The sequence below is a fragment of the Pyrgilauda ruficollis genome, unplaced genomic scaffold (assembly GCF_017590135.1).
Source record: "Pyrgilauda ruficollis isolate IOZ18807 unplaced genomic scaffold, ASM1759013v1 scaffold104, whole genome shotgun sequence".
Lineage (NCBI taxonomy): Eukaryota > Metazoa > Chordata > Aves > Passeriformes > Passeridae > Pyrgilauda > Pyrgilauda ruficollis.
Genome location: NW_024508545.1, coordinates 1742358 through 1756268, shown reverse-complemented (window position 1 = coordinate 1756268; position 13911 = coordinate 1742358). Strand labels below are relative to the sequence as shown.

At 40.3% G+C, this 13911-nt stretch overlaps 1 protein-coding gene across 5 annotated transcripts in view; it reads left to right on the top strand.

Annotated features, from left to right (window-relative positions):
• The window catches only part of EPG5 (ectopic P-granules autophagy protein 5 homolog), a 58318-nt gene that overhangs the window by 23973 nt on the left and 20434 nt on the right, over positions 1-13911 (top strand). For all 5 annotated transcript variants that reach the window (XR_005955336.1, XR_005955337.1, XM_041469678.1 and 2 more), the window contains exons 17-29: positions 384-524; positions 920-1064; positions 1878-2075; positions 2798-2908; positions 3715-3834; positions 5242-5408; positions 5600-5824; positions 7646-7769; positions 8658-8799; positions 9869-10040; positions 11225-11387; positions 11983-12125; positions 13392-13548. Coding sequence is in view for 3 of the 5 variants with exons in the window: in XM_041469678.1 (XP_041325612.1) it covers positions 384-524; positions 920-1064; positions 1878-2075; positions 2798-2908; positions 3715-3834; positions 5242-5408; positions 5600-5824; positions 7646-7769; positions 8658-8799; positions 9869-10040; positions 11225-11387; positions 11983-12125; positions 13392-13548 (2008 nt within the window). In the remaining 2 variants the exon portion in view is untranslated. The remainder of the gene's footprint in view (positions 1-383; positions 525-919; positions 1065-1877; positions 2076-2797; positions 2909-3714; positions 3835-5241; positions 5409-5599; positions 5825-7645; positions 7770-8657; positions 8800-9868; positions 10041-11224; positions 11388-11982; positions 12126-13391; positions 13549-13911) is intronic.

The window sequence follows — 13911 nt, the reverse complement described above, 5'->3', positions numbered from 1 at the left end:
GCCTTTGCTTTTTACCTGGAGAGGGAGGCAAATTGTCCAAGTCAGGCAAGAATAGTGAACTGTAAAGTGATAGAAACTTGATGAAGACTTGCATCTCTAGTGATTTTTGGAAGATGGGACACTAATCCCCTAAAAGCGATTTGTGAAGGAAGGAGATACTTAGTAAATATTTGAGAAGGAAATACTTGACAAATCTGTCAGCTATTGAATGACTCCTGCAGCTGAAGGAAAAAACTCTGTATTTAGCTATTTAGATTTTCAAAGATAAAGTGTGAAGTTATGAATGTATTTACATCTAGTTAATAGAAACTAAATAATTTGTCTCTCTTTCTGCTGATAGTGAATATGTTTTTCTTAAATGCTTTTGTTTTGTTTTCTGACAGCATCGAGAAATTCTGTGCTGAAGGGATCCCTCTTTTGGGTGTACTAGTCCAGTCTAGGCATCTGAGAACAGTAGTCCATGTGCTGGATAAAATTTTACCCTTGTTTTACTCTTGCCAGTATTACCTCCTGAAGAATGAACAGTAAGCATTATATGTTCATAATATGTTCATTTTTTAATTTTATACATTTGTTTACTTAATTTATTCATAGTTGCAGTAAAAGTTAATAATAATAATCTTTTGGTTTAGACACCTGACAGTCTACCAGATAAATCTTGAGTAAGATTTGGGTGTTGATGTAGACTAAGAACTAGTCCTGATGAGCTGCCTTGAATTACAGGCTGGTGTGAAATGTTCATGCTGTGCCCAGTGTATGGCTGAACTGGAGCAATTCAATCTGCATTGTGGTTGTGAATCAAAGCCTTTCTGTATGTGTCTCACTGGTGATGTTGAGCTGATTTTAAATTCTCTATAAGCAGGCTTTCTGTTTAATGTGCAGTAAGAGGTATTTCAATTTAATTTGTTGACATCCCTAGGTTTTTATCTTACGTGGAACTGTTCCTTCATCTGGATAGTGGAGTCCCTCAAGGAGTGACCCAGCAGGTTACACATAAAGTGACACAGCACTTGACAGGAGTGAACTATGGAGAAAATGTTAAGCTGCTCAGTAGTATGATACAGGTAAGAATATTATTTAAAAAAGAAAAGGGGGAGAGAGTGTTGAAAACCAAGCTTATTTGACTGAGTTAGTGTTAAAGGTTAGAAAGGATACTGAACCTGGCAGTTCAGTTACAGAGTACCCTGTATCAAGCATTAGTAGTTGGGTTTGGTTTCTTGAAATGCTCCTGCTTAAACTTGCTAAATCTGGCAATGCATGTGACACTAACAACAATATTTACCTTTCAGACTTCTTGGAAAATTCATTTTTCCATACCAGGTCAAAGCTGTTTAAAAAAGGAGATGTAAAATGCAGCACTTCTTTCTTGTTTGTGTTATTTGAGAAATGCAGCAGAGATATTAATGTTTGCAAGTTCTGCTTTTTACCATTAATTTAGGGTCCTGAAATGGAAAAATGTTCTTGAGTTAGGGAGCAGTAGTGTTTTTTTAAGTGCAGAGAGGTCAAAACCCAAGGCCCTCTAACATTAGAGTGGGATAGTGGAAACAGACTTACTCTGGGAAGGCCTTTTGCAGGAACAGCAGCCTGGACTTTGGAAATAGGTGCTGTTTATGCCTGCAGGTGTCCTGCTTAAGGCTTCTGTGTCTGTTTTTGCTGATTGCACAAGATCCCCTGCTCTCCAGGCTTCAGAATCTGCAGAAGTTTGGAAGCTGAAGATGACAAAGCCATCCTTACTTGGGTATAGAGAGTGTTGCTGTGAATTATTTCACTTCAGGATAGCCCCACATCCTCAAGCAAGTCAAACAGTCCTTCAATGAATTCTAAAGCTTTGCTCAAAGCTGCAATCTGTTGACCAGTTTTACCTTTTAATTTGTCAGACTCACATTTTTCTGAGTGACCATCCAAATGGAGTGGGGCCAGCCGCAGTCCTGGAGTTCTGGGTGCAGGTGCTCACCAGCCAGCAGCTGTGGCACAGGGACCGGGCCACGCTCTGCCTGCTGGATGACTTGTGCAAAGCTGCTTTTCAGTACAGCCAAGAGGACTGTGTGCAAAAGCTCCTTTACCAGCAGCACAAGGTAAATAAAGAGCTGTGGTGTTTTGGTGTGGCTGTTGGGTAAATGGTCAGCTTGCGTGTTGCACAGTTGGATTTTGATGTGAATGTGTTTTCCTGAAGTGCAACAGGAACGACTGTGAAGTGCTAGTGTGGTTTGGGTTGGGAGGGATCTTTACAGCCCATCCACTTCCACTGTCCAGGGACACCTTCCACTACCCAGGGTTGCTCCAAGCCCTGTCCAAGCTGTTCTTCAGCACCTCCAGGGATGAGGCAGCCACAGCTTCTCTGGACAGCCAGTCATCATGATGAGTGATGATGAGGTTATCTGATTTTTTTCTGAGTTGGTCAAGAAAATTTTTTTCTGAGTGGGTCAAGACTAATGAAATGTGTCTTATTTTAATAATAATGCTAATAATAATTGCTACTAAAACCAGTTTGGAACACAGTTTTCATTCATATGAGTTCTATTGTGGTTTGTCTTCTCTGCGTTTCAAATATTTGATGGAGTGTTTAGGACAAAATGGAGCACCCTCTTCTGGAAAAAACCAAACACAATTTTTGCAACAGGACTTTTTCACTGAAATAGAAAGTCCAAGTAGGCATTTCAGTGGCTCCTGGCTGAGCTGAGATTGGAAAGTAGCAACAGGAGGTGGAAAAGAACCTGGATAAAAATTGAGTGATCCTCCTGTAGCTTCTAAATCACCTGCTCATGAAAAACCCCAAATGTTTTCTGTTTCTGTGCAGAATGCTTTGGGCTATCACTGTGACAAGGGTATGCTGTCTTCACTGGTCAGCTGGATTGTGGCAGGGAATGTCACACCATCCTTTGTGGAGGGCAGTGCCAACTCCTCTCAGGTGAGTGATATGATGGTGTTTTGTGATGGGAAAAGCAGCATACTGGTCTATGATTTGTTGTGGAGTTTTCTGGTTGGTTTTTTTTGGTTATTTTTTGGTGGTTTTTTTTTTTTTTTTTTTTTTTTTTTTTTGGTTTTTCAGTTTTCTCTCTTGGTCACTTTTTCTTCCTGTCCCAGAGTTTTCTTGTGATAAAATCTCAGTTGAGCCTCAGAGAATGCTGTGGATTTATTGCACTAAAAGGAACATGGTTATTTTGCACAGGGAGAGTTTGTTTAATCTGCATCGAAGAATTAGTATAATAGGATTTATTAGCTAAATTTTCTTCTAATCTACTATTATTCTTGATCTGTTTACCAAGATAAAATCTGTCAAGCCTGACTTTTCTTTCAGATCAGTCTTTATCTGATAAATATTTTGAATTCAAGTTACTTGCACTCTGCTTAAGTGAGCTCCTTATTCAGGCAAAAAGGAGAGAAAAACCTCGCAATACCTCAGATGTGTGGTGCAGTTGGAAGAGAGGAGATCCTGTTTTACTGAGTTTGAGAAGGTTGTTTCCTCCAGAGCTCCCTGGGTGATTCTGTCAGTTGTGTCTGTTTTTTCCCTTTTCCCTTCTTTCCCAAAATTGTACAAAGGGGAAGTTTGAATTTAAGGATAAAGAGGTTTTGTTGTTGAGATGTGATAGCACCTTTTGCAACTCTGCAATGAGAATCTGTCAAACACTTACTCCTCTTAAGAAATCATCAAGCTTCCTGATCCTGCCCCTGCCATTTTGTTAACAATAGTTTTGTCATTTCTGTGTTGTCCAGGTCTGGTTTGCATGGACGGTGTTAAATATGGAATCAATATTTGAAGAAGATTCACAGCTTCGCAGAGTTGTGGAGGGGGAGCTGGTTATCAATGCTTTAACTCCTGATCAAGCTTTGAAGGTAAGAGAACTTTTCAATCTCTTTTCATTAAAATTAGAGAGAACTGCTGGAGAAAAGTGTTCCCTTGTATAATTTAGTTTTTCACTTATGTACGACTTTGTTACCAGGATAAATGTATAAATAATGCTTTACTTGGCTGTGCAGGAGAAAATATACTGCAGAGAAATTTTCATTGACTTTTTGAGTATATTTGAGTTCTTTTACATTTAGAAGCTACAATGGAAATACCTGATTATATCAATATTTACAGAAAGCTAATTTGTGCTTTTGCATAATTTTCTGGGTTATCTAAATGCCTCACAACCTTCAGTGGATTTATTCTATACCCCTGATATGGGGAGTGCTTATTTTTCAGGTGGGAAAATGTGTCTGTATTTCAAACAGATGATTTCTCAGATGACCTGAGTTGTGCAGAAGACTGGCCTTTACTTTTCTCTGTTTTCTGAACTATTTTCCAAGGCTTTCAAAATTATTTAGGTCTCTCCTTTAACAAGGCACTTAATGAGCTACTTCAGGCTACATTGCAGCCTTTTCCAGCTTCTTTGCCCAAATTCAGTTAGAAATTCTGGAGTGAAGCAAGTGGAAAGCTGTCCATTCTCAAAGTGTAACTTTTGGCCTGTCCTTTGTCTCAGCTGTTTTGGTGTGTTTCAATAAAGGAGGTGTCTCTGTGAAAATAGGTCTGCTTGGCCTGTGTCAAGTACATGTCTTGCATCCTTGGAGCTGGTCTGGAGAGCATTTGTTCTTTGGCTTTCATGTCTTGATTTAGCTGGAAAACACAAAGTGTGTGGGCAGTGTGTGGAAAAGAGGTTTGGTGTAGGGGATGAGGAAGTGAGAAGTCTGCTCCCAGTCTTGGGAACTCAGAAGAGCCTCCCATTCCCCTGCTTCAGGCACAGTTCAGGGGGGCTTGGAGTGGGACTGTTTAATGATTTAGTGGATCTGTGGGGTTGCTAAGATGGGATGCTGCTGCTCATAGTTTGCTTTGTTTTTGTTCTGCTTTTGCTTCTGTGTTCTTTCTTCACATTAGTTATACTGTGCATTTCAAATTTTCACTAGAGCTGTATTAAATGTTATCTGGAAAAAGCTAAAAGTAGCATGCTGGAGGTCTAAACCAGGGCCATCTACTTCTGTAAGGAAGAGCAGTAATTAACTGTAATTAACACCAGGGCCCATATGTTTGCCTTGTGTCAGAGCCATCATGCTGGGGGTTTGTAAGCATCAGAGGTGTAGGTCTGCTCCAGCATAACTGTGAGATGGGCAGCTCATCCTTCAAGGCCTGTAACAGACGTGTGACTGCTTCCAGAGTTTTCTCCTCTGTATTTATCAAGTGTTCACACTGTGTTAATCTGCTCAGTTAACCTGTGACAGCCTGTTACAGCACCACACTGTCTGGAAATGTTGTTTCTGCAGAAAGCCCAGACCCAGCTGAAGCTGCCCATCGTCCCTTCCCTCCAGAGGCTCATGATTTACCGCTGGGCTCACCAGGCCCTTGCTACCCCTGCAGATCATCCTCTCATGCCACTGGTCTGGCAGAAATTCTTCCTCCTGTACCTTCACCGACCAGGACCACAGTATGGGTGAGTCTGACCTGCTCCAGCAGATTGTCAAGCATTAATTAAGTGCGCAGCAAGTGAGAGTCAGTGCATTACACTGACTGCTCCCGCAGGCAGTGGGAGCCAGCAGCTTCTCTGGTGAGCCAATTTGCCTGCAGAGATGCTGATTTGACGTTGGCAACAAGACTTAGTGATGCTTTTTTGTTCATTTTTAGATTACCTGTAGATGGCTGTATTGGAAGACGCTTTTTTCAGAGTGCAGCTCACGTTAACTTGCTAAATGAGATGAAGCAGCGGCTGACAGAGGTGGCAGACTTCCACCACGCTGCCAGTAAAGCACTGAGAGTGGAGAGTCCTGAGGGCAGTGACAGGTCACCAGAGAAGGCCAGCTGCTCAGCTGATTACCTGACTTCACCTGAGCTGCATAAGGAACTTGTCAGGTAAAAAAGAAAAAAGCCTGCCTAGTTCCACGTTAATCAATGCAACTGCCTGAGTAACTGCTACAGCACGGTCATGGCTGTGTGAGTAAGGAAAGGATGTGACCTTAGATGTACTGCAGGCACTTACTAATGCATAAAATCACAGAACATTCAGATTTGAAAGAGCCTTTCAAGATCATCAAGTCCAGCACTTAACCCAGCACTGTCAAGATCACCACTAACCCATGTCCTCAAGTGCATAGTTGGGCTCAAATCCATTCTTGTTTGCATAACTTGTTTAGTTTGGGGGGGGGTGGTTTTACTACTAAAAATAAAATATTGTTCATAGGTTTGTCAGTTCCTTTAGGGGAAGAGCTTTGCTTTTTAATGAATGGTAGCCCCATACTGGCAAAATATTTATTATTTAGGCATATTTGCTTCTTGTATGTACATCATTAGCTATAAGTGTAAAAGGCTGGTTGGTGTGTATATATGTTTGTCACAGACCAGAGCCTGAATTTATGTCTGAGTAAGATTACTTCATCAGATAATTTACTGTTGTCTTCAGTACATGGTTCAAGGAGTTTGCTTGGTTAGCAACCTAAAGGTTAGCTCTGCCAAGTGTGTTCTGTGCCACCTGGAAAATGGTAAATCTGCTTACCAAAATCTCACCACAGGATTCACTTTTTGTCTTGGAGTAGGCTAAGGAGGGAGACACAGTCACTCACTGCTACTCAGCTGGTGAATTCCCACTTTTGTGAGGAATAGTACCTCATGTACACTAAATCTGAGGAAGTATGTGAATAATGCTAGGAAAGAGTTGAAAGGATTATCTGAAATATTTGAAAAGAGTCCCTTTTTAAGGGGCCATGGACGTGTGGAATCTGAGCTTCTGCTCCGTGCTCCCCTCAGCAGTCAGTAGGTACTGTACAAACAAACGAGGGAGATCATAAATCCCACTTGATTGTCTGTGAAAAATAATCCAGAGATGGTCACAGGGTGAACTTGATTCATATTTTCAGTCTTTGATTTCAAATAAGTTTCCTGCTCCAGCAGAAAACCAGAGTACTCTATGCCCAAATAAATCTTATACTCAGGAAGCTTAATGACCTGTCTAGTTTCCTGGACAGGAGGGAAATTATTGGTAGGGTTTATAGGGGCTGATTCTTGGAGTTGGTCTACTTCCATTTTTTCACCAGTGACATTGATGAAGGAAGCAGGAGTTTGCTAGTGATATTTAATACCACAGTGTGAAGATTTAATGGCATTCTAGTGCTTCCTTGTCAGGAAGGCTTGGATGGTGTGACTGTGAAAATGGTAGCAGTTGGTGGAATGCTGTCAGCTGAAAAAAAGGTGTATTTATGTTAAAGTTTTAACAAAGGAGGAAATGAGAATGAACTAGTCATGAATGAGACTCTGAAAATAAATTAAAAGACGTGACTTAACTCAGGCATGACTTTTTGGAGCAGGCACTGCAGAGATGTTCTGGGGTGAGATGCCAAACTTGCTCACGTGTACTCTTGTTTATTCCGCTGGTCTTCTGAATGGGATTGTGGTGATACTTTCTGACATAAGACACTATTCCAGTCCTGGGTCTTATGCTAGTTTGCATAAATGTTGTCCTTTTCAGAATTTGTCCTCTTACTCTTTGTTGCTGCCCTTAATATTTTTCTAAGTATCTCCTTTCCACTGTGGGTCTTTAACTTGGCAGTAAATGAGTGAAAATGCACCTGAAATAGCTTTTTTTAACCATGCCACCTTGTAGCATTATTTGTTACCCTAATTCTAACCTTTGAACAATCAACTGATATTTTTTTCCTTATTTTCTCTTTTCCCCCTCAGGCTTTGTAATGTTTTAATTCTGTGGTTGGAAGAAGAGAGTTTCCAGAAAGGAGATACATACATTCCCTCTTTACCAAAGCAGTATGATGCACATAGACTTGCTAAAGTAATGCAGAATCAACAGGTGGGTTGCTAATAACTCTGGAAATCTAAAATCTAAAGTCTGTTTGCTAAAATGAGTCTTTGATCTCAGTGAGAGAGTTGTGTTACTGGTCTTTAATTCACATAGAGCATGTATGATACCTTCATGGCTCTAACCTTTTTCTTAAAATCCTGTGCTATCCCAAACTGCCCTCCTTTATGTTTGAAGGAGGACTCAGATGTAGATTCCTTGCATATCTGTAATTTATTGAAACACAATGCTTTTTCTGTACTGCTCTGTAATTCTTTTTATGTTTTAAGTTAGTATTAGAGGATTATTTAAGTGTAGCTTTAAATAATTAAAGACTGGCAGCCAAAACCTGCATGTGTTGGTAGTCTGTAAAATGTCAGGTTCAAATATAAGTTAGTGAGTATTATTCTATTCTTCAATTATTCTTCTATTATTCCATTCTTCAAGCCTAAAGACTTATTTTGGAAGGGTATTTCTTTATGCTTGCTTTGTTTTCTCTCCTCCAGTGTATGTGACTACTGGAAATGCAGCCTGCTTTAGCCTGGTTGCAGTTAATCATGCCATGATGTTTTAGACTATTTTGGTCTCTTGTATTGCCTTTTTAGGAGCAGATTTTTAATAATCTGTCTTTCCCTTTGTCTCTTATGTGTTAGAAATTATACCGTGTGCCAGGTTTCATCTCTAAGTGTCACAAGTGCTTCTCAGTAGATATCTATATATGTAATAATTTTTTTTTCTTCAGTTTAGTTTTTTTGCCCTTAATAATACATTTCCTGTGACTTAAAACTGCAGGGTATGTATTTTATGTAGTTACTTTAGTTTCACAGCTACTAGGATGAGTGGACAGTACATGGTGCTGACCAAAATGGGGGATGATAATTTAATTCTTTTGTGCTCCAGGATCTGTGGATGGAATATGTCAATGTGGAACTCATACACCATGAGTTTCAGGAAGCTCTGAACCTTTGGCTGCAGGTTCAGCTTGAATCACATCCAACCTGTGCTTCTGCAGGGGAAACAGATTTCACCAACCCTTTGTCAGGTAAGAGATAAAAATACTGTTAAGGGAACTGCACCTTTGAGAATTCCTGGGATGTCAAAGCCCTGGTTTCTTTAGGAGCTTGATGATGCCTGTCAATAAAAATATTAATACGGTTTGTTTTCTGTGGGTACAATATTTTCCATGAAGAAGTCATGGTTTTCTCACTAAGATTTTCATGTGAGAGGCTAACATTGATGCTTTTTGGCTTCAAGTTTGCCATGTCACAGAGCGGAGCTAGGGCATCATGGGTGAGCTCCCCGAAAGTTCCTCTGCACAGAGTGTGCTCTGAACATTTTCCCAAAATTTAGAGAGATACAGGTGAAAGCAAAGGTAAAACCAACTGTACCTGAAAACATATTGTCTCTGGGGTTTAGTTTAGTATAGTTTAGTTAGTTTGTTTGTTTTTTTGTGTTGTTTTTTCCCAGTGTGTTTCCCCTGGAATTTTGGCATAGTGAAAGGGTTGTTCTAGCACAGAAGGGGTGACAGTCATAGCTGGTACATTAAGGACGTGGAGAGACTAGATTTGGGGCTGATCCAAAGAAGGGGAAGGGGTGAGGGAATAGAAGGGAACTGGAATAGTTTCATAACTGCTTGGACAGAGAAACTGAATGGGAATCAGCAGGAGGAGAGGGCTGACCCACAAAGAGGCTGTGCTCCGAGAAGGAATTGATACTGACAAGACTACAGGTGAGGATGAGTTTAGGGAAAGGAAGATGAGTTTTGCTTAGAATTTTGTCTGGGTGTGTGTGTCAGATGAGTGAAATAAATGGAGTGACAGGAAGACTGGAAGTTAGGAGTGTTTGGGGAAACCAAGGAAACCAGTGGGTCTTTTGATCCTAATCTTTGTCTGATGGAAGATCTGGTCATGGAAATTAGCTGTGTGAAATAAAGTTTGACAGAAATGAGCATATTAGTTCAGTGATTTTTTTTAAAGGGAGAAACCTGAGAAATACTTGCCTGCAGTTGAAAATGCTTCATGCATGAAAAGTAATGTTTTTGTTCAGTTTCTCCTAAACTTTTCTTATTGACCAAACTTGCTTCTGCTTTTTAAATTTTTTTTTTTTTGTAGCCAAAGTGAGGATCATGAATAATTTGAAGAAGCTTGATACTCCCAAGCCCCCTCTGCCTCTGCAGACGATGAAAGCTCCTGTGCCAGTGATTTCCTCTGCCACTCTGGTGAGCCAGAAAGACGCGATCCAGCTCATGCGCAGGGACCTGAACATCTTGCAGCAGCACGCCAAGTGAGTCATGTCTGTGCTCCTTGTGTCTCAGCAGTGTGCCCAGCAGTGCCTTAAAATTATTGTGGAGTCACAGAATGGCCTGGATTGGGAGGCAACTTAAAGCTCACCCCATCTTACCCCTGCCATGGGCAGGGACACCTTCCACTGTCCCAGGTTGCTCCAAGCCCTGTCCAGGCTGGCTTTGGACAATTCCAGGGATCCAGGGGCAGCCACAGCTGCTCTGGGCACCCTGGGCCAGGGCCTCCCCACCTCCACAGGGAACAGTTTCTTCCTAAAGATGCCCTTCACTGCAGCCTCATCTTTGGTGTTAGCACAAGACTGTCAGTACATTTGACTTGTGCTGCTTCTGGTCTATCCGGTTATTATTCTACTTCTTCAACTGACATAAGAGTGCACAAGTCTTACCTAATGACTGAGATTACATCAGATGGCATCTAATTTATTTTCTCATTTGCCATACTGCCTGACCTAAAGCCTCCTTTAGTCTAGATTTTAGACTAGTCCTCTTTTAGTCTAGATTTGTTGACAATGAATTATTTAACCCTTTTGCACTAAGGTAGTAGTTGCAATGTGAAGCACCCAGGAGAGAAGTCTTGATTTCTGGTTCTGGTTGCTTTCTGAATGAAAGAGACTTTCTGTTTTTAATAGTCCAACTCAGATAATCCAGCTGAATTGTTTTCAAGCACAACTGGTCAATCTATAGCTGTTCTTACCTAATGTAGTAATTTAATAACAATATTATGAACCAGAACAAAAGCTACTAAGCCCACGAGAGGCTGTGTCTAAACAATTCCACTATCAGTTTTAGGTGGGTTATCTTTTTTCTGTTTTGTTTTGTTCGTTTGGGGTTTTTGTTTTGTTTTTGTTTTGGTCTGGTGGAAAATTGCATTTCCTGTAGAGGTTATTCTGTTCAGTTTCCTTCCAAGTTGTCATATGAAGCAATTCAAAAGAACTCACACATACTTGAGTAGTTTTGTTCTTATGAACCTGGGGTTGTTTTTACTTTGAAGTTTTATTACTTTGAAGTTTTAGCTCAATTTCATTTAATAACCTTTTATGTTTTCTGGGAAAGTGTCATGAGTCTTTGTACAGCACATTAAATTGAAGTCTCCTCTCTTAAAAGTTTCTCAGCATTACTGTATTCAGGAAAGATTTTGGTAATTTTGTTAATAAATGCCTTTCAGAACTGCAGCTCTCTGTGAGTCTCAGCATGTTGCTCTGAACAGTGAGATCCTGGACACGGTGCCTAAGCTGTATGTCAACAGGGAGGAGCAGATCACCCTCCACCTGGAATGCCGGGGAATTTCAAATAAAGGCTGCCAGGGAGCAGCTCAGCTCACCATCCAGGTCAGAGGCACGGCATCACTTCTGTTTGGGGGCTGGTGAACATAGAGGATGAGTGTGAAATGGCTGAATTATTATAAAAGTGGTAGCATTTGACTGAATAAATCCACACACCTATTAGTGATCTGAAACACTTCATGTGTAATGCTCAGAAGGAGAAGCAGATCAACAGCTGAAGAATAAGTTGTTGCATAATTTGTTTTGCTCGTGGCATCCATTCTAAACTGCTTCCCAGTGCATGGATGGGGGGATTTGCTTGTTGGTAGGAATAGAAACATGAAAATGTTTATGGAAATACTTCCATGTTGCTTAATAAATTAATTTTTTGATCCCCTCTAAGTTTCAGTCCCTGTGGATTAAAAGCCTTAGATAAAAGACATGAATTCTATTAGTATGTGATAATTAATTAGGACATGACCAAGGATGTGTGTTTGGGTGCAATGTACTAAATCTGATGAAAGCTCTCAGGGGGAAAGCCATCCAGATTCAGAGTTCTCTGGCTAGACTCTGCTTTGTTTTTGGAAATAGCTGCGACATGGAAGAGTTCTAGCAAAACCATGTTCATTCTGTAATGGATGTGTGTCTTTTTGTCATTTAGTTTGAAGGGAAGCACAAAAATGAAGCAGTGAGCCAGCAGCTTCATGCTTTGCGTAAAGAAGTGAGACAGCTGCAGGCAGAAGCCATGAAGCCACCTTCCCTGGGTGTTGTGGAAGCAGCTGTACACGTGGAGAATTTCATAACGTAGGTCGTAGATGCTGCTCTGGGTAGTGGTGATTGCGATTCCATTTTAGTGTGTTAGAGTTAAAATGTGGAACCTCTTTGTGTGTTTTTCGTCATGCTCATCAGCTCGGGCCAGCAGCAGAGTTGGAATCCTGAGACCTGTGTGTTTGTGGCACAGTAATTCTTATTATCACAGGGTCACTCAGGTTCAGCAGGGCACACAGTATTGTGTTGTACTTCTGTTTATTGTTTTCTACTTCTTTTTATTGTTCTGTGCATTGTAATAGCCCTCCTAATCCTTTTAAAGGGCACTGAGAGATGGCAAGGGTGCTGTGCTAAACTTTAGGAGGTGGCAAACTTGTACCACAGCTGTCTCAGCCATAGGCTAAATTACATGATGTGAATATGACTCTCTATGGTTTTTCTTCATTATAGTTCAGGACATAAATCCTTAACAGAGTGCTATAATTTGAAGTAGTTTTTAAATAGGTGAAACGAAATGGTGCAGTGAAAGCTGGCTAGATAATACCACTTTTCTTGGGGGAGGGGGGGGGTAATGAATAAAATGGGGTCGTCCAGAGCCCTCTTCCTCACTTTTACAGTTTATCCCAGAGGTCCACTTTAGCAACTTTATCCTCAATCTTCCAGATTTGTGCTGGGATTCTCTTAGTGTAGCTGGTTTACTATAGAGTATAATGATTGTATAAGTAAAAGGATGTATGCACTGCTTCTACTTTTTCATTCTTGATCATTAATCTGAAAAATTCTGTGGATGAGCTAGTTCTTGGGACTTAACGTCTGTGGAATTGCATCTTCTTCACCTGTTTTAATTCAGATTTAGTGAAGATGGGTTTGGTCTCAATGAAACATTTACTTGGCACAAGAAAAGTCTGATTCTGTTACAATTCTTTTATTGTTGAGCCTGTGAAATAAAATGGGGTAGTTTTTTTTGCAACACAAAGGCAGTTGAGATGCTGTCAGAATATGAGGAATACATGATTAAAGGGAGAAGTAATCCATTGGATCTGTGCTTTGGAAATCTTTCAGTGTTCACTTTCTGACTCTGATTATGACGACTTTCTAAGGTTTGGAAGTATCCATTTCAGGCAGCAAAATTATATGAGCTAAATCTGTGACTTTTTGGTCTGGATATGAGAATGAGGGATACTCAGGGAGTATCACAAATACTCCTCTCAAGGCTATATATTGGCAAGAAACCTTTCTTTATTGTCACAGGTTATTCTCTGTATATAAATTTAATTTGCCTTGTTAACTTAATTTTTTTAGGGCCCTGATAAATATCTACAAGGTGCAGCCTATGCCTGCAATCAAGAAAGTTGGAATTGGTTTGTTTTTTACATTAGTAGAATATGTGTGTGATGAAACTCAACGTAATCCTCCCACAAGACAGTTCTTCACGTCCTGCATTGAGATTCTGGGCCAAGTGAGTTTATTTCTTGAATAGAAAATATTTCCTAAATTTTAAAAATTTGATTTTTTGATGCTTATTCCAATTTCACTGCTGTTAATAGGGGGAGGTGGTCCTAAACAAATTCAGAAGCCTTAATTTCTGAGCTTCTATCCCATTTTGTTTTCAGCTAATTGTGTAATGTGCACAGTCTTTAGGAGAGGTGAAGCTTATATTTAAGCAAAATAAAAACTTGTTCTGAGGTGCCTCTGCTTAGTGTTAATAAATTGACATTGTGTTAGTTAATTTAAATGCTGGAGTTTTGGGCAGGTAACTAAGGTTTGGATACTTTCAGTTCATAAAAGTGTGTTTCAGCATAGACCTTGCTTTTACCTGTCA